Source organism: Microcaecilia unicolor, chromosome 12 (assembly GCF_901765095.1).
Source record: "Microcaecilia unicolor chromosome 12, aMicUni1.1, whole genome shotgun sequence".
Taxonomy (NCBI): Eukaryota; Metazoa; Chordata; class Amphibia; order Gymnophiona; family Siphonopidae; genus Microcaecilia; species Microcaecilia unicolor.
In genome coordinates this window covers 23,151,769-23,177,748 of record NC_044042.1, presented here as the reverse complement: position 1 = coordinate 23,177,748, position 25,980 = coordinate 23,151,769, and the positions used below count along the sequence as shown (strand labels likewise).

At 44.0% G+C, this 25,980-nt stretch overlaps 1 protein-coding gene across 9 annotated transcripts in view; it reads right to left on the bottom strand.

Annotated features, from left to right (window-relative positions):
* Positions 1–25,980, bottom strand: part of PPP1R12B (protein phosphatase 1 regulatory subunit 12B) — a 219,397-nt gene that overhangs the window by 145,279 nt on the left and 48,138 nt on the right. For all 9 annotated transcript variants that reach the window (XM_030220573.1, XM_030220570.1, XM_030220572.1 and 6 more), the window contains 8 exons: positions 21,482–21,556; positions 14,012–14,091; positions 11,120–11,271; positions 8,542–8,651; positions 6,436–6,636; positions 4,054–4,136; positions 2,692–2,817; positions 1,709–1,879 (listed from right to left, as the gene is read on the bottom strand). In XM_030220573.1, coding sequence (XP_030076433.1) covers positions 1,709–1,879; positions 2,692–2,817; positions 4,054–4,136; positions 6,436–6,636; positions 8,542–8,651; positions 11,120–11,271; positions 14,012–14,091; positions 21,482–21,556 — 998 coding nt within the window. The remainder of the gene's footprint in view (positions 1–1,708; positions 1,880–2,691; positions 2,818–4,053; positions 4,137–6,435; positions 6,637–8,541; positions 8,652–11,119; positions 11,272–14,011; positions 14,092–21,481; positions 21,557–25,980) is intronic.

Below are 25,980 nucleotides of genomic sequence, written 5' to 3'. Positions count from 1 at the left end.
TTTATTGGTATGTGAAGAAAATCGCTTATGTACGTTTTTTTTTTTTTTTTTTTACCCCATTCAGAATTGTAGATGGTGCGGATTAGACATTTTTAAATAAACTCAGATCTCTGGCATGGTACTAGAAATGAAACTAGGCAGACTAAATGGGTCTACAGTCCTAATCTGCCATATTTTTCCTACACCCAATCTTTTGGCTCAGCTCTTTTGAAAATCATCATCTTGAGACAAGAGAGAACTCTGTCAGCATGGACAACCTTTCAACCTCCGTGTTTCTGGCTAAAATCTAAATTCAAGAGGCCGTTATCAAAATATTACCAGCATCTAACGATTGATGGTTTCTCTTAACTGAGTTTCCAATCCATTGTATCCATTGGGCAATCAACTAAATAGGCAAACAAACTGAACACAAAAATACATGCTGCCATGTCTGGAGATGGTCCCTCTAAAGTAGGGGAAAACTGAATTACACGAAGGGTTCTAATTTCCCGTGGTGCAAGTTATTATATTTGTAACTACTTTAACATCTAGAAATATAAAGTGAAGAAAAACTATTTCAAATTTTGTGTTCCAGTTCAAAACGTTTCCTTAAAAGTATACTCTTAGGGAAGGGTTTAATTTTATAAAAGCTTTTTCCCATCTGTAAAGCAGATTTTACAGGCAGAAACATGCTGTCATAAAATTGCATATGGATATACATGTGTAAACACTACACCCATCACAATGCCTACATTTATAAGATCTGCCTGGGATTGTAGTTTAGATGGAACTGGATGAAAACAAATATTTCATAAAACATGCCTGTAAATGCACACATTTACGCTTTCATAGCACGTACAAACTTCTGTAAGTATATCTATTACTACTGAGGGTCATTATATCAGCCAATTTTATAAAGGCACCTAAGCTTTTATAAACTAGGTGCCTTTTGAGACTGTTCAGTTATAATTATAATTTATTAAATTTGTATTTTGCTTAACTTTAAATAAAAACAAAGTGGTGTACAATATAAAATAAAATCAAAATTAAAACAAAGAACACCACTAAAACAAATAAATAAATAAAACAGGAAAGCACATACAAACAAGAGCAGGCAAGACATTCAGCTCTTAACCACCCAGGGACCACTCAACCAACCCCACCCATCAATGGTCCAAAAGCAGTGATATTTAAAAAAAATAAAAAAAAAGTGCTTTCAGCAATTTTTTAAACTGAGGCTGAGAACTCTCCAACTGTAACACTTCAGGAAGAGAGTTTCACAAAAACGGTACCACACAGAAAAAAGACCCAACTCAAGTAAGTGCCTTATGGGCTCTATCCAAGGCTGGAACCACAAGCTGATTACCCATAGCAGAGCAAAATACTCTTCCTGGAACATAAGACACCAATAATCGCACCAAAAAAAGTGAATTTCTATTTAAAAAAAAAGCTTGATGAGCCAAAAGCAGCAACTTATACATAGGCATCCTATTATAAAATTATCCTCTTAGTTGTACATCTCATAAATTTCATATTTATTTCTTTGCCCTGTGAAAATTCAACTATCTTCATTTGGAATACCACTGGAAGAGAGGAAGATAGTGTGATGTCATCAGTTTCTGTTAAAGATGCCAATGGTTAGTACCTTGTGACAAGCTGACTGTGCACTAAAGAATCACATTGTACAGTCATGTACATGTCTACCATTTTATAAGCTCCAGTTCCTCACCTGCCGGTCTGGCGAACCAATGAAGTAGGGTTTGCACCAGTAGTCGTGGGGAAAGAAGAGGCAGGTTGCCACTGGCTATCTGCTGAGGTAGTCGTGGGTGAGGTAGGAGATGTAACACGATTTTCTGAAATGGTAGGACCGCTGTAATCATTTCGCCTCCCAAATGAAGAGCTGGGAAGAAGAAGAAAAAACAAACAAACACCCAAAGAAAGTATCAATGTCTCCTTCTGAAAATTATTAAACCAAATCACGCCAGTGTCACTGGCTGAATCGTTTGACAAGGATCAAGCCTTTTACAAGAAAAATGTGATGTTTCTCATATGCTTCCTTCCTAAATTCTACTTTAAAAGGAGTTGGGGAGCAGTAGAGTGGTTAGAGCAGTGGGCTGAGAACCAGGGCTGAAATCCTACTGATGCTCCTTGTGAGTTTGGGCAAGTCACTTAACCCTCCATTACCTCATGTTCAGACTTACGATTGTAATCTTTCTGGGGACAGGAAAATACATACTGGATCTGAATGTAGCTGTTCTTGAGCTACTACAGGAAAATGTGTCAGCTAAATCCAAATCCTTTTCTTTAAGTACACCTGAAGGAAACACCGTCTTACAAATACATTAACAAAACTGCCTATATCAGGGGTTCTCAACTCTCGTTCCCCACGGTCACAAATAGGTACAATCTTGTTTATGTATATTCAGGACTTGTCATACCACTATATTTGGCTGGCAGGTCACAGCAGCTTACAAAATAAAAATCAAACTATTGAAAACAGAAAAGAACCAGGTGTTTTCAGCAATCAAACATACCGTATACTAAGGAATTCAAATGCCCCTTGTTCCTTGATGACAATTATATTCTGAACATCTGACTTTTTTGTGGCAGAAGCAGAGAAACCTCCCCCCCACCCCAAACTTGTCTGTTCTACTCCAGCAGTTTCCTCAAGATGCTCTGCAGGATATGGAAGAACAGAAGCTGGACATGTACCTTTTGAGGAAGGTTGACACATAGCTGGAGGGAGCACTGGTCAGAGGAGTCTCATTTTCCTTCAGTAGATCTCGCCGCAGATGACGGGTGTAGGAGCCGCTCCGTACCAGATTAACGGCAGATTCTCTACAAAAATGGGAGAAATGTTAGTGTGTTAAATCAATCACTCTAAGAACACCAAAGCATCTGGCTTGTTAACATATTTTAGTAACAATAACAGGTTGCTGTATTGCAAACAAGCCTCCCTTCAGCTGCATCAGGAACTCCGACAACATAGGGGTATGGGTGATTTAAGCTATGTAAATCATCTTTTGATCCAAATATCTTGATAATTAATTTTGTGATGTTAACAAAAAAGTGCATGAAAATGAAGCAGCTATTTCACACTCCTGAAGTGTCCTATCTTGGGAAGAAGTGGTTGACAACTAAGAGCACAACTGTAGCAGTAGTTGAGCACAATCCATGCTAAAATCACCGGCATGGAAAGCAACAGATTGTAGCCTTATTTCTCTTCACCCCCTCCCAATCACCTCCCGGTCAATCAGGGCTTTTAATACCAGTATTCATAGATGCAGGTTAATCTGCTGAAGTAAATCCAATCCAGGATGCTAGATACTGTATTTTATATGCTGACGATCCTAGGTCGGCTGCCACCCGGGGCGGATCGCCGATGCACCCCCTCCCCCTGGGTGCATTCTTAGCTGCTGGGAGCAGCCGCATGGCTCTCGGCTCCGCTGGCTCCCTCTGCCCCGGAACAGGAAGTAACCTGTTCCGGGGCAGAGGGAGCAGGGAACCAGCGGAGCCGACAGGCGCGCGGCTACTCTCTGCACCCCTCCAGCAGCATGCACCCGTGGCAGATCGCCCACACCGCCCCACCCTTGGTACGCCGCTGTTTAAATGTATAGTGCCATCACTTTTGAGCTGTCAACGACACAAATTATAGCATTACTCTGATCCTTCTTTAAAACCTTATTACATCAAAAATTGGATCAACTAGACCTTCCCCCAAACTATCTGCTACATTCTTTGCCAAAGCTGTCAGTTCCTGATATAAGTAACCACCTGCATAAAAAAAACCCTGATCATTAGCACCTTCTTGATAAAAGTAAAGAAACCCAGGTATTATGAGGCTAGACCTCCATCCTGAAAAGGAACCGTTACTGCTAAGCAAACAGAGAATACCAGGCTTTTATTATGCCAGAGTAAACAGTGATAAATCTTTCCAGGCCTGAAGAAAAGATTTTTCTGCTTTCTCTTTTTTCATCCCATGGTGTGCCCAATGGAAGGAAGGGGATCACGTATGGAAAGTAAAGTGATCACCAAAAAGCTAACTTAAGACTCACTAGGTAGTGAAATGCATACCTGTTCTCTTTTTCTTCAGCATCACCCGTGCTGTTCAGTCGCCGAGGGGTTACTGTTGCAAAGTAACTCTTGTAGTCTCTCTCCTAAAGCCCCCACCACCCCAAAAAAAAAATGCTGTAAGGAAGTGGGCATTTATCATCTCTGCAAATTTAGGGTTCAATAATGCAGAAAAGTGTATGTTAATGTCAGTACATAGCGCTAAGGCTGTCTTTCACTAGTTCTACTAATACCAGGACACCCAAGGGTATTAAACAGATCTGATGATGCCAGTACAAGGGGACTAAGAGCATCCCATCAAACAGAAACAGTGCAATACAGGGTAAATATAAGAGATCAGAGGTTCCTGCTGCCATGCTGAACCCAAACTGTGATCCAGTACAGTGAACCATGTTTCCTATGCAACAATTCCACTATGTGTAATAGAATTCTCAGCTAGCTGAATGATCCAAATCTGTAGACAGATCCACAGTCTTCTGAAAGAAGGCTGAACTTTTATAGCAGCCTCAAGAAAAGCTGTTACAGACACTGTGCAGAGGCTCTGTACCTTTCAAAGCCCGAGAATCCAAAATGGATCTAAGCTGGCGCAAAGTTAGCAGTCAACATGGCAAATGGAAACCATTAAAGACATACCGTATTTTTCGGACTATAAGAAGCACTTTTTTCCCCCAAAATTTGGGAGGAAAATGGGGGGTGCGTCTTATAGTCCGAAGGTAGCGATTTCCCTCCCTCCCGCCGAGTTCGGGATCGCCCTCCTCCCGGCCCTGTCACCACTTCTCCCTACTCACGTCACGCGATCTTCCCTGGTGGTCTAGTGACGTCGGGGCAGGAAAGAGCCCCCTCTTTCCTGCCCAGCGCGCTGCTCTCCGTCCTCCTGTATGCAGCCTGACAGTCTCGGCGAGATTCAAAATGGCCGCCGAGACTTCAATTCTTGGCGGCCATTTTGAATCTCGCCGAGACCGTCAGGCAGCATACAGGAGGACGGAGAGCAGTGCGCTGGGCAGGAAAGAGGGGGCTCTTTCCTGCCCCGACGTCATTAGACCACCAGGGAAGATCGCGTGACGTGAGTAGGGAGAAATGGTGACAGGGCCGGGGGGGGGGGGGGGGGGGGGCGATCCCGAACTCGGACAAGACGCACCGGAGCACCTAGGTTTTAGAGGAGGGAAAAAGGAAATTTTTTTTTTCCTATTTCCCTCCTCTAAAACCTAGGTGCGTCTTATGGTCCGGTGCGTCTTATAGTCCGAAAAATACGGTACTTGTGTAGCCTGGATGAAGTAGATGCACATTTTCCCTTTGAAAATTAGCCCACCAAAATTACCTGCACACATTTTCATGTTATTTAGAACAAACAACATTTTGTCCAAAACTTACACCCACACTTTTAAAATCCCCAAAGCATGCACTATCCCTATGAATGCCGTGCAGGACGTCAGACTCACAGAGGCAGAAGCCTGCGCAGCCACATTGGTGATCTGCAAGTGCCGACTTCTACATGGAATGTTGCTAGTGGAATAGCAACATTCCATGTAGAATCTCAAATAGTAGCAACAGTGGAGGAGTGGCCTAGTGGTTAGGGTGGTGGACTTTGGTCCTGGGGAACTGAGTTTGATTCCCACTTCAGGCAAAGGCAGCTCCTTGTGACTCTGGGCAAGTCACTTAACCCTCCATTGTCCCATGTAAGCCACATTGAGCCTGCCATAAGTGGGAAAGCGCAGGGTACAAATGTAACAAAAATAAAATAGATACTATTGGAGATTCTACATGGAATGTTGCTATTCCACCTACGTGCAGGACGTCAGACTCACAGAAGCAGAAGCCTGCGCGACCACAATGGTGATCTGCAAGGGCCGACTTCTACATGGAATGTTGCTAGTGGAATAGCAACATTCCATGTAGAATCTCAAATAGTAGCAACAGTGGAGGAGTGGCCTAGTGGTTAGGGTGGTGGACTTTGGGTCCTGAGGAACTGAGTTCAATTCCCGGCAAAGGCAGCTCCTTGTGACTCTGGGCAAGTCACTTAACCCTCCATTGCCCGCCGCATTGAGCCTGCCATGAGTGGGAAAGCGCGGGGTACAAATGTAACAAAAAAAAAAAAATTGCTCAGAAGTGCAAACGGTAAAGACAGTACCAATAACTACTGTAATATAATATAGATGCTACAGGTTGACCCCCAAGAGTCTAATTCATGAAGCGATTTCTTCCGTTCTGTGTCTACAAGATCACGCCATTTCAATAGAGCAATAAACATAGCCTCCCCTCTCAATCAAAAGAAACAGCCCCAAATGCCCTTCTTCCACTACACCACCTTTAGCAAACAGCCCACATGCATTCATTCCCTTGAGTAAAAACGCAAGGAAAATCCATGCAAATCCCAGCACTGCACACCTTTTCCTTGTTGTCTAAAATTTCTGAAATGCGAGGACTGGAAGCCGAACGGTACAAAGGAGAGGCCCTCTGCCTCAGGTCCTCCTGGGAAGCTGCAACGCTGCTCATCAGGTTCTGACTGCTTGTTTTCCGCAAGCCTAGTCTCCAGGATGAGGGAGATTCATCTTTCTGCTGTTCACTCTTGTTATACAAACTGTCAATCTGTAAATGGGGAAGTCAAGGGGAGTGAAAGAGAGATAATCACAGACAGGAAATCAAATCTCTCTTACTTATTCTGCTTATATTCATTTGTTCAGTTGTAAACGGCTCTACTGTGTTTTCATGAAGTAGCGGTATATTAAGTCCAATAAACCATAAAACGATATTGATTCTCTGCAGGCTGCAATACCACTTACCGAACCAATGTCAGATTTACCCAGAGCTGCTCAACTTTTCCAAATCCAAACCCAACGTGAGTTATATATTTGGATATAGTTGGTAGGTGCTTCCACAAAGCAGCTTACAAGGTACCTAAGGCAATGGAGAGTGAAGTGACTTGCCCAGGAGAAAAATATCCCAATGCAGGCGAATGCTCTGTCGGTCCCCGAGGCTCTAAAATGGCAGCTGTGCTGTGTGTGTGATCAGATAGAGGCTGCTCCTCACTGCAAGTCAGCCCCAACAAAATGGCATCTGTTCCCTTGCTCTACTGCAACAAACTGTACACTGGCCCTGCTAGTGGGTCCCATAGCGGGACCACCACTTATTTACCTCCGCATGAGTGGCCCTTCACCTCGACTGTCACAAGTGCAGCATAATGTGTCCCAAGTGGCGAGTCAGGATCCCTCCCTTGCACCAAGTAGAACTTGCAGCCTTCCAAGTGGTTCCGAGTCAAACTTTAGTTGGACTTACCACTGCCAGACCTCTTCCCAAGCTCAAAATCTCTATAAATCTTATATCAGATAAAACAGGCTCAGGACTGATGGCCCATGCTCTCTAGTAAACCTCTTTCCTTTTTTTTTTTTTTTTTTTAAGGTTTTTGTGCAGGAAAAGGAGAGATCCACCGAAAAAGTAGGGGTGAAAGGAGGGAAGAAGTAAATTTGCAGGGCAGCAGAGAAAGGGATCTGAAAACTTCCAGATGTGACTCTGCAGACTCAAGCCACCTACTGGGGACCAACTGAACAAGGAGCAAAGAACCAGAGGCTGAAAAGTGTGTTCATCCACTTGCTGGAGATAGAAAATACTGAGGAACTGGACTGGATGCCAGGAGAGACAGAACTGAAAACCAAGCTGAGACACATCTCCACCTGCTGGTTGATGAATACAACTATACCCACAGCTTCTAGAATAACAGGAAAATGGCAATAATGTGAATTGCATTATCATAATGTATGTTAATATAAGTTAGCACAGGACACATAATAATGAGATGCAAGGCATGAAAAACAGCTCATTATTATATAAATCAAACACTGTAAGCTTCATTATTCCAGAAAAAAGTAACACTTGGTAGCCTGCAGCCAATGCCCCAAAGCTGTAACTTAAAGGGGTCATGTAATAAAAGCTTAACCCTCCCACCCCCAATCCTAACACATCCAAAAGAATCATCCCCTTCACCAAGCTTACCTGGTGAAATCAAAAATGTCTACTGATCTAGAGCAGGAGCAATCCCCAGTTGCTTCCATCCCTGCAATGCCAGGTTCTATCCCAGCAGGGTTAGAACCAACTGGATATTCCTATGTTCCGAACTCCTAGACACCAGGTTCTATCCCAGCAGGGTTAGAACCAACTGGATATTCCTATGTTCCGAACTCCTAGACACCATGTAGGCTGGGGAATTGGAGGGGGGAAGGTTTGCAAGGTGGCTTTGGAGAAGGGGAGAGATTACACTCCTATTGCTCAGCACATCTAAGATGCACATCTAAGATGCAGCCCGATGCTCCTAGGCATTATGAATAAAACAGCTTGTGAGGCTAATCATAAACTGCATTATTCATGTACCATGGGAAATCACTAATCCAACTTCTACCACCCCGCTCCATATTTTTTTTATTTTACACACACACATATATATATATATATATATATATATATATATATATATATATATATATATATATATAGACTTACATCTCTAGCTCCTGACATTGATAAGGAATTGTGTGCTGCTACTGGGATTTGTTCGATGATTCTATCTTGTTCATTCGTGAAATGGTTCAAGATAGTGCTTGCCAGCTTTTCTGAAAGAGAAACAGAAAAAGGAAATTAAGGTAGTTTTGAAAAACAAGTCCAGGGAACACAGAACAGTAATGAATCATTCAGCTAACAGAGCTGGAGATAGCATCTGTTCAGGAGAGACATTGTAAGTACACAAAAGGAAAATAATGTTTTTCTTTTCACAAAATAAAGACTACCTTTATATTTCAAGGGCAGAAAAAAAGAGAAAAAAAATTGTAATGCAGATCTGATATGTCACAGAAGTCTGGACATTTGTTTTAAATATGGGGTCTTGTACGTTTATCTATCTAAAATGGCAAAAGACCAAAGAGAGAAGAAAATTAGGACATAAGACCTGCAACACTGGGTCAGACCAAAGGCGCATTTAGACCAGTGACCTGCTTCCAATGGCCAAGCCAATTCAAGTCACAACTACTTGTCATAATCACAGAAAGTAGCAAGATTCCATGATATCGAACCCCATGGATATCTGTAGCTGCAATGGTTCTGAAGGACTGAAGTAGGGCGGATATGGTCCCTCTGCATATCCGCCCTTCTTCAATTCTTCGGAACCATTGCAGACTCCAAGGAAGCAGTGGAGAGGTCAGACAGTGAAGCCACCAGAACGTCTCCGAGTTTCTTGAGTACCCTCACACGTATCCCATCAGGCCCTATCGCTTTGTCTACTTTTAGTTCCTAGCTCTTCATGAAAACAGTCTTCTGACAATCGGTCCTGGTCTACTATACATATCCATCCCCATTAGCATTTGTTTTCTGTGGTCCTACCCCCAGCCTTTCATTCATAAACACCGAACAGAAATAACTGTCAACTTATTCTTATCAGCTTCTATATATTCCTCCCCCTCAGCTTGTCGCCCAATTTTACTGTATCAGCTATCTTTTCTTCCATTTGCCTCTTCGCTTGCCTGACAGCTTTTCTAGCTTCTTTTAGCTTTTGCAGGTATTTTTGCCTGTCTTCCTCTTTCTGAATCTTGTAACGTATGAAGGTTAACCGTCTTTCCCTTACCTTTTCAACTACACGTTTGAGAACCAAAGCGTCCTTCTTTTTCTTTTATGTAATTTTCTAATATAAAGGCCTTTGTCACCTTTAAAATAGCTCCTTTCAGTTTTGCTCACTACTGTTCTGTTCCCATCTAACTAACTCTTCCTTGAGAAATTCCCCTATCTCGGCAAAGTCAGTTCTTTGAAATCTAGGACCTTCAATCTTGAATAAGCCCTCTCCTCCTTTATCTTAATATTGAACCACACCATTCAGTGATCACTAGATGCCAAATGATCGCCCACCGTAACATCAGAAACAAACATTTGTAAGCACCAGGTCTAGAATAGCTACGCAGCGTTGGAACACAGTACTGAAGGCAATAAAAACAACGCAAGACCTAACTATCTTCCGAAGGCTACTGAAAACAGATCTGTTCAAGAAGGCATGCCATAAACATCCAGCTTAAATACTAAATAATAAGACTTTACATGACATAGACAAAACTGGAATCCTATCACTTGACTGATTAACCTCTTTGCCATTAATAAATAAGTATTATTACTTCAAACTTTATGTCGACTGTGGTCACTCCATAGCTGATGATCTAAAGTATGATACAACCCAATTTCTTACTCAGGAACTTTCATGTATTACCATAATTTATTCTTCCTTACCATGTATATGCACATAATATATATGTTATGCTAAATGTATGTTACCATGTATGTATGCAACTTAACGCATTACCACTTGTAATCTGTTATCCGGAAATGGCAACCGCCATTATGGCAAATGTAAGCCACATTGAGCCTGCAAATTGGTGGGAAAATGTGGGATACAAATGCTACAAATAAATAAAAATCCCATGTTGGTTATGTTACCAACTGCCGAAACAATTCTTCCTGTAGAGAATCCCTTTGCTTCTAGATAACCCTGCAGCAGGGACGCCCTAATCGATGTCTGGCGTATTAAAATCACCTGTCAGTAGTACTTCCTCTTTCCTAGCTACCTTGTGGATGTCTTCAATTAAATCTCTTTCCATTTCTTCTGACTGTGAATCTGACCTGTATATTACACCAATGTAAATACATTTTCTTTTCCCTCTTACCAGTTTAACCCACAGTGCTTCTTCCTTATATATGTCCTGCAGTTCTTGCACTTTAATATTATTCTTAAGATATGCCACTCCTCCACCCTTTTTTTCCTACCCTGTACTTCCTGAATAGATTACAGCCAGGTATCACAGTCATGCACAGCCTGAAGGCAGTGAAGCTTGTATGGATGACAGTGGCGAAGGGGGGGGGGTGAGCTAGTTAGACCTTATCTTTATCTACTGTTTTACCACATCAAGGGGTACATTTGTGAATGAGTACTTCACATCTTAGGAGTAATTCTTTAAATTCTATGCTGTTGAACCAAACATTAGATCACAAAAATTCTGTGTGTGAAGGGCCGAACCTGGTCTCTGATAATGAAAGCATCCATTACCTGCCTCCTTTTCAGTTTCTGATTCTGAAGCTTCTGCCCCTTCACCATCTTCCTCACAGCTGGAGCAGCTCGACTCATCCTTTTTTTCCTTTTCTGTTTTGATGGATTTCAATGTTTCATCTTTTTCATCCCCATACAACAGTTTCTCTTTGCTGAGAAAGAAAAAGTAAAAAAAAAACAACACATACATTAAACCTACACATTAGGCCTCTTCTGGTTGGATGCTCCAAAACGTCTGGCTAATTATGTGGTTTTCTCACATCCAACTGATGAAATGAACCACTGTAAGAAGCAGATTCAGATCTATCCCGAGGACTCATCCATAACAAGAGTCACCAGACAAGATTAACAAAAAGAAATGACTAGTAAACTGATCAACTACAGAACCCCTGGAAAGAAAAACAGATAAATCATGGGGTCTTGTTTTCACAATATGACCTAATTAACCAAAAATAAAAAAAAAAAAAATACTGGCATCACTAAATCAAGCACAGTACAGGACAGCAGCTAAATTCAAAATGCTTTAGAGAATTTACTGTTGCAAATTCATGGAGTAATTCAACATATTTTCAAATCTAAAGATTATGTTCCAAAGTAAATGGAGGCTGCTAACAGCATTTTGAATTTCATTGTCTACACCAAATCCTCACTGAGGATCTTCATTAGGTTTCCACCCAGGTGCATTTTCAGAGCAGTGGGAGGATTACAAAAATAAAAAATCTAGATATAAGTGTTGTGATGGGTGGAAGTACTTAAAACTGCATAGATACTATAGACAAGAACAGCACTGAGCTGCATATGGGGGACATATTGCAGATCTAGGTGCTAAGGTATTATTATAAAGTTTCTTTTATGAAAGAATACATAAAATTGTCACCATCTATCACCAAATTTTGCTTTGTTATCTCACCCAAGATTGTGAGAGAGATCAGTGTTATACTATATAATATACTTTGTAGAAAAACAACATGAACTACTTTTAAGGAGTGGCCTAGTGGTTAGTGCAGTGGACTTTGATCCTGAAGAACTGGGTTTGATTCCCACTGCAGCACCTTGTGACTCTGGGAAAGTCACTTAACCCTCATTTGCCCCAGGTACAAATAACCTGTATATACTATGTAAACTGCTTTGAATGTAGATGCAAAACCCACAGAAAGGAGGTATATCCCATTCCCTCCCCTCCCCCCCCCCCCGTCAGTCAGGTGGTTCATTGGTAAGCATTGTGCATTGCTATGTGATGGATAGGGGGTTTCAATTCACAAGCCAAACACAACTGGGGGCACTGTGGAGTCAGCATTCGGCCACCCATAACTTGACCATGAACATAATGGAACTCTATCAGCCAAAGTTCCATGGTGAGCCCCAATGGCAGAACTTATGGTTCTCATGTGGGTGCCATGAGTGGCCCCAAACTGCTGCTGTGACAGCTCAACCAAAAAGGAATTTGCCAGGTTCTTTCCTGTAAGTTGACAAACATTTTGTGCATTGGCAAAGACCTCATGTTTCAAGGGTCATCTAAATATTTAATGCATTCAGAAACTTAGCTCTGGGGTCTGGTTTAACTTGAACATCTAAATATAATTCTCCAGATATTTGTTTTGAAGGAACTCAGGGTATGAACTATCTTCAGGCTGTGATTCCTTCAATAGCCGCAGAGGTGAAAAATCAGATGAATTTCTGGAAAGCCTCCAAATTCTACTGAAGGCAACAACTGAATTTCTAAAGAACTGGACTCTATATCAGAGTCTAAGATATGTCTCCTTGGCAAAGGAGAGGAAATTGGTCATTTATCTGCAGCCAGAGAGTGATTCTTCTTCAAAAAACTTGATTGCAGTGTGCCATAATGATTTTGAGAAGTTTTCTCCATAATTCTATAAATATAAGATAGGGCTGCATTGTTGGCAGCCCTCCAGATGAAAATAATAGGTTTGGGTAGTTTCAAAGCCACAGAGGCTGATCTTTCAAAGTTTCTCGTTCCTGGATAAAGAAGAAATTCTGAGCTGTCCAGAACAGCATTTTTCGTTTTGTCAGCTCTAAGTTGTTCAAATTATGCTGCTGCTACTTCAAAGAGGACTCCGGGGATATTCCAGCATCTGACTCTGCCTCCAGAATGCCAAACAAGTTAACGTCAGAGCTCAGAGCACATCCTGAGTGTCATTTCTGCACTGGAGAACTCCAGCCTACTTTTGGCAAGTATCTCACTATACAAACATTAGTATTAAATTAAGTTTATAAATCTCTATGTGTATATTCAAACCTGCTTAAATGTAAAAGGGAAAGGGAATGGGACTTGATATACCGCTTTTCTGTGTTGTTGGTTTTGTTTTGTTTTTTGCAACTACATTCAAAGCGGTTTACATATTTTATACAGGTACTTTATTTGTACCTGAGGCAATGGAGGGCTAAGTGACTTGCCCAGAGTCATGGGAGCTACAGTGGGAACTGAACCCAGTTCCCCAGGATCAAAGTCCGCTGCAGTAACCACTAGGCTACTCCTCTCCACTGCAATTAATATGCAATCCTAAACTTATATAGATAAGTTATCCTATAAGTCTGAACTGCTATTTGAGATCTATTTATATGAATAGATTTATACAGACAGTGTCTAAACATCCCTGGCTCTCCAGACAAACTCAGGCCTCACCTCCACAATACCCCCAAAAGTTATATGGATAAATTTTGAACAGACATCAATTTACATATCCAAAATTTACCCATTCAGCACGCTGGCAATTCTAAATAAAGGCACTTATACAGCCAGCACTTGTTGAACATCAAGACCACAAAAATATGTTTTAATTTCTCCTGGGGACAATACACTCATTAATAGGAAAGAAAAATGAGAGATGTTTCAATAGCAACATATCTGAATTATGAGCACATATATCTTACTTTTTATAGAAGTCATTCTGCAGATCATCATTCAGACTGGATTCAATTAGTTTTTTCTTTACTTCCTTCTCACTGCGCAGCTGTATGTGAAGGAGGGGAAAGATGTCATTTAATGAGAAATTAAAGAAAAGACAGACAATCAGTAGATCGATGACTCCTACTTCACTGGGGAGCTCACTCAGAAACTGAATTCCCTTCACTGCAGGTACACACATTTGATAAGGCTACAGCCAACCTGCCCCTCTCTCTCTGAAGTTAACTTCAGAATGTAAAGGACAAGACCAGCCTTTTTGTCCATGACCCGATATCAATGCCTTGGCCCAAATTCTACACATCAGGCCAATAGGCTCGAAATACTGCAGAGAATACAACTTTGTTTAGTGCACCACAACAACTACATATAGAATTCAGAGTGCACATGTGGAGAAATTAGGTCCTAAGTGATCATTTTCTTCTCATTAGTCCTTCCCACTATTCCACAACCTGTGGAATAATTGTGGCCATCAACCAGCAGGTGGAGACAGACACTGAGACACATCTCTCACGGCATCCAGTCCAGCTCCTCAGTATTTGCGTAGACAAGCAGTAAGAAGAAATTCAGAACACACACAACAACCTTAAACAACTCACTAACCTAACATTAACCAGACAGGAAAACATGTATGGACCTCTCATCTCTAGACAACTTGGACAGACCAAGAGATATGCAGCAAGCACCATGCAAAGTGACTGCCGTTATTTGATCTATTACTTCTCACCGCCTAAACATCTCAGAAACCTCAGGCAGGCCTCTGGAATAATGGGAAGAAATAATGGAAAGAAAATTATGATCAGGTAAGACCTGATTATTCTTTCCTGTACATACCTTCCCACTATTCCAGAACCTGTGGGATGTTTAAAAACAATTCCTAGAGTGGGTGGGATCCTGGTGCCAGCTCACTGAGGATCAAAACCCCACAAATGGCTTTGGATAATGCTGTAACGGCCACCGTGTAGTGCTTGGCAAAGGTATGCATACTGACCACATCACCACCTTGCAAATATCTGCAGGAAACAGTAAGGTAGTCTTCACCCTGGATGTTGCTGTACGCCTAGTAGAATGAGCATACAAGGTTTAAACAGCCTGCTTCTCCGCAAGCAAATAAGCTGATGTCATAATCTCCTTCAGCCATCTAGCAATTGTGGGCTTGGAAGCCATAAGGCCATACCTCTGTTTACCAAAAAAGCACAGTCTATCCAATTTCAGAAACTCATTCATAAACTCCAGATATCTAGACTACGCATATTGAGAAGATTCAAGGAACAATACTGAGCTTTCTCATCCTCTCTGTGAAAGGACGGAAGCTCCACAAATTGGCTGAGATTAAATGCCAATACCACTTTTGGAAGAAAGGAAGGAAACGTGCGCAAAGGAGGCCCCACCTCCAAAAGCAGCAAAAAGGATCCCAACAAGGGAGAGACTGAAGCTCTGAAACCATAGGTACCGATGCAACAGCCACCATGAAAGCAGTCTTTAGTGTAAGATCTTTCCAGGAGGTCTTCCAGAGTGGCTCAAAAAGAAGGTTTCTGAAGAGCCCGAAGGACTAAATAAAGTTCTACTCTGGACACAGTGTGCAAAAGGGAGGCCGCAAGCGGCCTGCTGATTGTAAAAATTGAATGATATTTGGGTGAGCCGCAAGAGACATATTTTGTAGTCTGATCCTGAAACAGGCCAAAGCTGCAACCTGAACTTTAAGAGAACACAACACCAATCCTTTCTGAAGACCTGCCTGGAGAAATGGTAGGGTGTGCATGATCTGAGTGGAGAAGGAAAGTCCATGCTCAGAACAACAGCCTTCGAACGGTCTCCACACCCTCGCATACACCATGGATATACAGAGTTTCCGAGCCTGATGCAAGGTAGCATCGATCGAATCAGAATAACTAATATCTTAACTGAGCCCTTTCTATGGCCAAGCCAAAAGACCAAACAGATCCTCCATGAGCACTGGACCTTACATCAGTAGGCTGTTTACCTGCAAAAGATGGACAGGATCTCCATTTAGCAAGCGAATCAGGTCCGCGTATCACAGCCTCCGTGGCCAATACAGGGCTATGAGAATTATTCAACCCCAGTGCAATGCGATTCTTTTCAATGCACAGCCTACCATGAACCAAGGAAGGCAGACAAACAATAGGTGTGTCTCCGGCCAGGGCTGCAATAGGGCATCAATCCGTATTGAGCCCAGTTCATTCCAATGGCTGAAGAACTCAGGTACTTTGTCATTCCTTTCATTGCCATAAAGTCCAGAAGCAGAGAACCCAGTCAATCCACTATCAGATGAAAACCCTATCTGAATAGTTCCAGTTTTCTGGGTCTATGGACTGCCTGCTGAGAAAGTCCGCCTCCACATTCCAGGACCCAGATATGTGAGCTGATGACAAATAGAGAAGAGTTTTCTCTACCCAACACGAGGGAGGCTGCCTCCATTGCCATCGGACGGCTGCAGGTCCCACCTTGCTTATTGATATAAGCCACCACCGTCGCTTTGTCAGAGAAAACTCGGACCGCCGATCCCGCCATAAAGGGAGCAAACTCATGTAAGGCATTCTGCACTGCCCTGAGCTCCAAGCGATTTATCTACCACTGCTACTCCTGTTCCATCCAGATGAGCCAGATGGAACTTGTAATGAGCTCCATAACCTGACTTGCTGGTGTTCGTTGTCACTACCTCCCATTCTGTTATCGGAAAGGAAACTGACTGTCAAATTACTACTTAACACTACTACTACTTAACATTTCTAAAGCGCTACTAGGGTTACACAGCGCTGTATAGTTTAACAAAGAAGGACAGTCCCTGCTCAAAGGAGCTTACAATCTAAAGGACGAAATGTCAAGTTAGGGCAGTCTAGATATCCTGAATGGAGGTATAATGGTTATGTGCCGAAGGCGACATTGAAGAGGTGGGCTTTGAGTAAGGATTTGAAGATGGGCAGGGAGGGGGCCTGGCGTATGGGCTCAGGGAGTTTATTCCAAGCATAGGGTGAGGTGAGGCAGAAAGGGCGGAGCCTGGAGTTGGCGGTGGTGGAGAAGGGTACTGAGAGGAGGGATTTGACCTGTGAGCGGAGGTTTCGGGTAGGAACGTAAGGGGAGATGAGGGTAGAGAGGTAATGAGGGGCTGCAGATTGAGTGCATTTGTAGGTAAGTAGGAGAAGCTTGAACTGTATGCGGTACCTGATCGGAAGCCAGTGAAGTGACTTGAAAAGAGAGGTGATATGGGCATATCGGTCCTGACGGAAAATAAGACGTGCAGCAGAGTTCTGAATGGATTAAAGGGGGGACAGATGGCTAAATGGGAGGCCAGTGAGGAATAGGTTGCAGTAGTCAAGGCGAGAGGTAATGAGAGAGTGGACGAGTGTTCGGGTGGTGTGCTCAGAGATTGAAGGGGAGATAGATGGCTAAGTGGGAGGCCAGTGAGAAGTAGGTTGCAGTAGTCAAGTCGAGAGGTAATGAGAGAGTGGACGAGTGTTCAGGTGGTGTGCTCAGAGAGGAACGGGCGAGTTTTGCTGATGTTATAGATAAAGAAGCGACAGGTCTTGGCAATCTGCTGACCACTAGCACTGCATACTCCGTCTGCAATGAGTGTCCAAGGAATATGAAGTAAATACTTCGGTGACACTGGAGACCAGTGGCTTAGAAGAGATTCCTGTAACAGCCGCATATGAGCCCTTGACCATGGTATCATTTCCAACGCCGCCATCATTGACCCCAGAACCTGGATGTAGTCCCAGACCCTAGGCCTGCCTTGACTGAGAAGACAAATCTGTTGAACTAGCTTTGGCATCCTGCGTTCTGTGAGGAAGATCATCTCCCTTGGCTGTGTCAAATAGAATGCCCAGATATTCCTGCATCTGTGATGCAGTTAGTCTGCTCATCTCAAAATTGATCACCCAACCCAACAACTGCAGAAGAAGATGAACAACTTTGTCTATCGCTGTCATGCTATCCTAATAGAATGACACGTCAGTCTGCAAGTACACCTCCTTGCGATCGATGGCGGTGAGAAATTCTCCCTCACAAACCGAGGCTATAACTGCTCTTACTGTTTTTATGCGAAAGCGGGACACTGGGAGGAAGTGATTTAGACCTTTGAGATCTAAGACTAGACAAAAGGTGCCTTTCTTCTTTGGGACAATGAAGTATAGGGAGTATCTGCCTTGTCCCTGTTTGGCCTGGAGCACTAGAATAATGGCCTGGAGCACTAGCAAGGAATCTACGATGGCCTATACCTAGACCACCTTGGTTCCCTTTCAACAAGGAGACTACAAAAAGAGAGGAGTGACTAGATAGGAGAACGCCAACTTGTAACCTTCTGTAAGAATATTCAGAACCCACTCTGACATGATTTTGTTCCACTCCTCCTAAAACTCCTGAAGACATCCTCCCACTGGAGGAAAAGAGTAGACCAACTTTGCATCATTGCTCATAGCTGACAGAGTTGGTCCTCCTGTCCGCATGAAAGGAAGATTAGCATGCCTGAAAACGGGACCTCCAATCATACTGCCAATGACTAGGCCAGTATCATCTGCCATCTCGAAATAGAGATCAGAGAGCCTCTTGAAAAGGGATGACCAGTGGCTTTCGGCTTATCCTCCAGCAACTGCTGTGACTTAGTTTCCCCTCAATTCTTTCACCAAGTTACTGATATCTTCTTCAAATACCCACTTGCACCAAAATGGCAATTTAACTAGATGTGACTTTGACATTACAAATGCTGCCCAATGCTGCAATCAGAGTTGCAGATGTGCCATGACAGCCAAAAACATAATACGGGCCGTTACATGTCATAAATAGCATCCACCATGTGGGCGTTATGGAACCCGTCTTGTGTTGCAGACTACTGATGCCATATTAGGCATGTTCTTGCTACGAACATGCTGTATACTGTCTCTTGAAAGCCCAAAGTGGACATTTCAAAGGCTTGTTTCAGTGAGCTTCCTATCCTGTAGGTCTTTTAGGGCAATACCCCCTTCCACTGGCAAGGTGATCTTCTTAGTCATTGCTGTAACAAGGGAGTTCACCCTGAGAAGCTGTAATTTATTTTTCTCCTGTGGAACCAAGAGTAGAAGCAAGTCATGGTATTCAATAAGACCTATTCTGCTATAATCAGCTCCTGAATGTCTGGATGAAAGGCCTTTGGACCTCTGAGCCCCTCTTGATCGACGAAGATGAAACGCCTGATGCCAAAGCAGAAGGCTTCTCAATGGAAAGCACCACTAGTGCCTCAGAAATAAGGGTACCGCGCTCTTCTTTAAGAAACAACCTCAGTTCTTTCAGGTCATCACCTTCCTCGGGAAGGAGCTTTCTCTCTCCTCTAACAGCTCCTTCAATGATGGCTCCACTGAACAGACAGAGGCCACATCAAATAAGGAGGGAGAAGCAGAGATAGCCTTATCTGCCCACTCCTGGAGATCTCTTAGGAGCTGGAGGGGCAGCTAGGCAAGAAACTGAAGTACCTTGCAGCAACTCTGACTGTCCCTGCTTCTAAATAGGTCTGGAGTAAGAGCAATATAAACTGTGGAGAAAACAAAGATCCTGATGCAGTTGAATGCTCTGTTGGGGCCTGTGGCTGTAAAATGGAGGCTGTGCTCTGCACGTGATCAGAGACTGCTCCAAACTGCCAGTTGGCCCTAAACAAATGGTGCCTGTTCCTGTGTTCTCTTGCATCAAACTGCACAGTGGTGCTGCTGGAAAGCCTGAAGTCTGTCATATATTCGGATTCTGCGCCAAATCCCAAGATGTGCTTCTGCCATACATTTCCTCTGCGACTGTGGGATTCCTGGCTTGCATATACTGCAATGGCCTGATGCTGGCCGGTGCGTCTCGCAGCAGGAGTCGCCATTCACTCCGATTCTCATAAGTGCCGCACAATGCAGTCCCAAGTGGTGAATCAGGATTCCTCCCCTGTACCAAACAGAACTTGCAGACTTCCAAGCTGTTCTGAGTCAAACTTTAGTCAGGCTTACCACTACCGGCTGCTCCCCCTAAGCTTACAGTCTCCACAAGTACCCCAGATGAGAAAGGATCTGTACCATGCTCTCCAATAAACCTCCATACTTTTTTTTCTCTTTAGGTTGTTGTGCTGAAAAAGGAAAGCTCCGCTGGAAACAGGGGAGAGGTGAATAGAGAGAAGAAGTAAATTCATGGGGCACCAGACACAGGGATCTGAAGACCTCCGGATATGATTCTGCAGACTCAAGCCACTTGCAAAGCTCAACTGGGGGACAAGCTAACCAACTGGACCAGGAGCAAAGCACTCTAAACCAGAGACTGAAAAGTGTGTCCATCCAATGGCTGGAGATAGAAAATATGGAGGAGCTATACTGGATGCCAAGAGAAATATCTCTCAGCTCAATTTTCAGTTCTCTATCCCCACCTGCTGGTTGATGGACAAAACTATCCCACAGGTTCTGGAACAGTGAAAATCTATGTAATGAAAACCATATTTTAAGAGACTCGGTCTATAGCTCCTTACTGCTGTAATGGCTAGATTATAGAGGGAGCAGAGAGAGAAATTATCAGTGGAAAAACAAAACCTGGATACGCTGGACAAAGACCTAAAGTAATTCAGGCATGGACCACACATTTTTTCTTTACATAATGATTGGGAATGAGAAGATTCTGGTAGGGCTGTAACTCAGGTTTACAGGAAGGTGAGGGAGAAAATAGGGGAGGCTAATATTCCTCCTTGAGGATGTAGGATGAAGCTATTCAGAAAAATCGGGGGGGGGGGGGGGGGGGGGGGAATGGGTTTAAATAAACCCTTATAGTTTTTAAATGGTCATGATAAGGAACATAAAATATTTAACTGCATCTATTATGCTCTGAAAGGCGTCAACATGTCAACTGGGTATTCTCGCATTACAAAAGAGTGCCAATTTGGCAGACCACATGAGCCTTTATAGTCCATATCTGTTATGTTTTTGTTGTACTATTCATGACAAATCTGCTTCAAAAAGCAGGAAGTGATTCAACAGTAGCAAGTTGCCACCCGAAGCAAATTTCTACTGCATAGGGTAGTCAAGTCTTAAGGGGTAAAATTTTCTAAATGACCACATAAGGCCAACACATCCTTGACTACTTTTTAACCTGTGGGCTTTGCTCCAATTTTTAACACTAAATCACGCAATTTTACATTGAAAATTGGCAGACACACAAGGCACTTGTGGAAAATATTTAAATGCTTTTCAAACAGATACTTCTTAAATGGAAAATAATGGAAATGCTAGCTGTATTTTCCTCCCCAAAAAGCACATGTCCCCAGAAATGCCTCTTCTAAACATGGTTACAAAGCATGCATATTGTTTCACAATGAGAGCACTTGTAACCGTACTGAAGAAAAACTGCCTTTGAAGACTTAACTAATGAAAGTCTACCCAATAATGTCTTAACCAGCAATATAAAGTTCATAGGTTAAAACAGGAACTCACCACATTTTGTTTTTTCTGCAGCATCTCCAGATGTTCTACCACGCTTTCATCTGCCACATCGAACGGCGTCTGACCCTGCCAACCATGGAAACACCAACCAAGAAAAAAAAATTAAAATGTAGACACACAATGGGCAAGCAATACAAAACTTTATTTACAAGTGCAAACTTCCAGCACAGCACGGGACCTGACAAGCAGGATAACTTATTTCTGCTAATTTCAAAACAAAGTAGAAATGGAAAGCAAAATTCAAAAAGTGAATAGCTTGAGAAGTTATGAGCTACAAAGTCTGATCCAAGGGCCTCCACTAATATGACCAATAATAAAAAGGAAGATCGTGAAATCTAAACCCTGATATTAGGAGCATAGCTACCACTTGAGCAAGCCCAGAAATAAAGTCAGGAACCCCACTATTTAGGTGCTGCCTGCTGCTAGACCAATGGAAGTTTAATTTAGGTAAAAATCCAAGGCAGTGATAACAATGCTGAGAGGGGAATGTGGAATGCATTACTTCTAGCAGCGCTGCCACACTATCTCCCAATCTTCAAATTCTCCACCATGTGACCTAGCAGCAAGTTAAGGACTTAAGCATTCCGTCTCAGGCTGCTGAAGTACCCAAGTCTAACAACAAGAGATGAGATCTCATAAGCATATTATCTCAAGCCGTCACAGTTTGAAGACCATGTTCTGGAGGTGGCATGGCTTGTTTGCAGGAGGAGGATATCAAGTATATGTTGCTATATTAGGTTTTACGTTAGCAGGTAAGTAGAGTGGTCTCAAAAACCAAAGAAGGTAAAACTACTGTCAATTATTTTGTGAACGTTAACATTGAAGAGAATGAAACAAGCTAATTTACATATTTATAATTTTTTTTTAATGCTTTACACCTTTTGCTATACCTTAAGCATTCATTTGGGCAAAACATGGCCAGCCATGTTGGGTTATTTATTGAGTTTTACCAAAATATTCACAAAATAATTGACAGTGGCTCTCCCTTCCTTGGTTTTTGAGACCACTCCACTTGCCTTCTGTATCTTTGTGGTCTATATCTCTCAATTTTTTACTTTTTTATTATTAGCTTGGTGATGGCAACTGCTGAGGCATGGGAGAGTCCGTCTAAGGAAGGATTGAAGCCTGTGTTGAAGGAGAAGCCACCCACAGTCAAACAGCATCAGTTAGCCTTTCGCTTGTAAAGAGTGCTGGGAAATGGACACAGAATCAAGAAGCAAGTCTCTGCAGAAGCGATGGAGAGACCTCCAACGGAACCTGGCAAAGACACAGTAGTAGGATTGCAACTGCAACTAGTTGATAGAGACAACAATTTGTGAGGAGGACCTGACTGTGCATCTGTAATTCTTGATTCAATGCACTATTTGGGATCGGGTTATGGAGACCATGCAGAAAATGGACAAGGACTGGGAGGCTCTAGGACAATATAAGCATATAATACTGGCTTATGTTACATGGTGTGATGCACAAAATGAAGACTGAAGATCAAGTGATGTCATGAGTGGATAAAAACTATAGTAATGAAGTGAAAGCATGTGAGAGCTTTGGGGAAGGGAAGGGAACGCAGAGATGAATACAAGGATGTCTATGACAGGAAGAGGGGGGCTCGAAGGTGCATGTGTGAGAATTATCTTGAGCGGGCATGGGGAGGTTAGCATATTGTTGTAGTGTAAGCAGCACCTCCTCTACCAATATAGACTAACAAAATCCTATATAATAATTTGCACCTCCAACGTTCTACGTCTGGATGCCTGGGTTCGTAACACAATTCTGTTATGATTCTACCGGTCTGGCAGGGGAGGGGTGTGGACTTCATTCCTGATTGGCTGTCAGGGTTTGAGCTGACGTCAGTGGGTAGTACTTAAGCCTACATGTTCCTGCTTCCCCTGCTTTGGCGTTACGTTTCTTTGTGGCTAAAGCCTTTGCAGTTCTCCGTCAGAACGTTGTTCTGTGCTCTGGTTTTGAATCTGTGTTCCCTGTTCAGGGCTGTTACATTCCCTTTGTTTGGGATATCTCGTGGCAGCGTGTTTGTCTGTGCGTGTATTCAGCTTGCTGTTTAGTTTCCTTTGTCTGGGTTTGTTTCTGTCAGTGTGTGTGTGAGTAATTAGTTCACTTGCCTCCAGCTGGGGCTCTCCCTCGCTGCTTGCAATTCTCTGTGGGAGGCCAGCTACTTTGTTTACTCAGTGGGGGCGTTGCCCCATTCTGTCACTGGGCAGGCTATGGGCCTTCCCTCAGGTTGTTTATTCAGTTATCGTCCTCCTCCTTGTTCCTGCCTGACTTCTGGTTCAGTAAGTTTAACCCCTTGTGTACTGTGTCTCTGCCTCTGTCTTCTGTGTGTTTTAGACAGGGGATTTTCTTCATCCCTTTTGTATCTTTGCCTCTGGCCTCTGGTTTGAGGGTTAGTTTATCTTTTGTTTCCTGTACCTGCCTCTGGCTTTTGTGGCTGTTAGTTAGCTCATTCTCCCTTCTGTCCTGGGGGGTTCCTGGCTGCGGTGTTCTTGTGGCAGCCCGGTCTTCTAGCTGTTTTCTCCGTATCCTCCCATGGTTACAGGGTGCTTCCTGTATTAATTTTCCTCTCCTGCGTTACTCCCCTGGGGGGGGGGGGGGGGGGATGGCACCCCATTCGGGTTCCTTTGGGGTCCTTCCTTGTAGTCTGGGGGGGGGGGTTTCTGTCCTGGGTCTGTGGAGCCTCCGTGGTTGGGTTTTCCTGCGCGGCTGGCACCTTGGGTCCTGTGGTGTCTCCTATGTTTCTTTCTCCCCTCCCTGGGTGTGTATCGGTTCCAGTTCGGCCGTGAGGCCCGTACGAGTGGGTCTAAGTGTATTGGTTCCGGTTCGGCCGTGAGGCCAGCTTGAATGCCTATTTCCCTTTCTTCATGAGGTGCTGCGTGTGGGTAGGCTAGGGGTGTTGGATAGCTGGGGTGTGTAGTGGCGGGTCGGTCTCCCCCAGGCCTTGGCCTCTGCTACCAGCGGGCTTCGGCCTGGGCTCAAGGGCTCACGACAAATCCAACAGATTACAAATTCCCATTGGTCCGCCCTCGCATCGGAACGTGATGACGTCAGAGGGCGGATCAATGACAGGAAAGCGAAACCAGCACCAGCCACCAAAAGAACGTTGGAGGTGAGGATTCTGTCGACAGAGAATTGCCCCCCTCCCTCCCCCCCTGTCCTCAGAGTTCCAGGCCCGCACCCCTCCCCTGCAAATTCCATGCCCCCCTGTCTTCGGAGTTCCAGACCCCCGCGCCTCCCTCCCTCTCTCTCTCTCAGTGGCAGCCCGACTTGTGTTGGCTGCCCTCTTCTCGCAGTCCTGCGCCTACCCCTCGCCTTCCTGCGTGCCAGCTGTAATTTAAAAGTCCTTACCTTGGTCTACACCAGCAGCAGTGAAAGCAGAGCAGGCACGGCGCTTCAGCCTGCCTTCACTTCTGTCTCAGCTCTGCCTCTGGTCCTGCCCTTCCGAAAACAGGAAATGAGGGCGGGACCAGAGGCACAGCTGAGACAGAAGGGAAGGCAGGCTGAAGCGCCATGTCTGCTCGACTTACACTGCTGCAGCCGGACCACGAGGTAACAACTTTTAAATTACAGCCAGCATGCAGGAAGGCGAGAGGCAGGCGCAGGACTGCGAGGAGGGCAGCCAACGCAGGTCGGGCTGCCACTGAGAAAGAGAGAGGGAGGGAGGCATGGAATTCGCAGGGTAGGGAGGGGGGGCATGGAACTTGGAGGGGAGGAGAGGGAGGGAGGGGGGCATGGAAATCGGATGGAGGGGGGTGCCTGGAACTCGTAGGGGAGGGGAGGAGGGGGTCATGGAACTTGGAGCCCGTACGTGATAAGGTAAAATTATGTATAATCATACCTGATAATTTTCTTTCCATTAATCATAGCTGATCAATCCATAGACTGGTGGGTTGTGTCCATCTACCAGCAGGTGGAGATAGAGAGCAAACTTTTGCCTCCCTATATGTGGTCATGTGCTGCCGGAAACTCCTCAGTATGTCGATATCAAAGCTCCATCCGCAGGACTCAGCACATAAGAGAATTACACCCACGAAGGGACACTCTGCCCAGCTCACCACCGCCAAAACGGGGGAGGGGAATTAACCCAGCTCATCCCCACACAAGTGGGGGAGGGGAATCCGTCCAGCTCATCCCCGCGGAGCGGGGGAGGGACACCACACCCGCCAATGCGGGGGGATCTGGCTTATCCTGCAACCGCAACCGCGGGAGGAGCTGACTGACCCTAACACCGCCGAAGCGGGAGGGGTACAAAGCTGCCCTACAGCCGCACGAAGCGGGAGGGAGTGCCGGCAGAATTTATGTCTCAATCCAGCCCCGTAAAACGGAGGGGAGAGGAATGCAGCAGCTCACTGTAACACAAACTCATCTCAACTCTTGAAGAATCCAAGTGAAAGAAGAACTTGAACACGAAGTCCTCCTGAAGTAACTGAAGGCTAAACTTGAACCTAAAATTCAACCAGAATATAAACAGTACAGATATC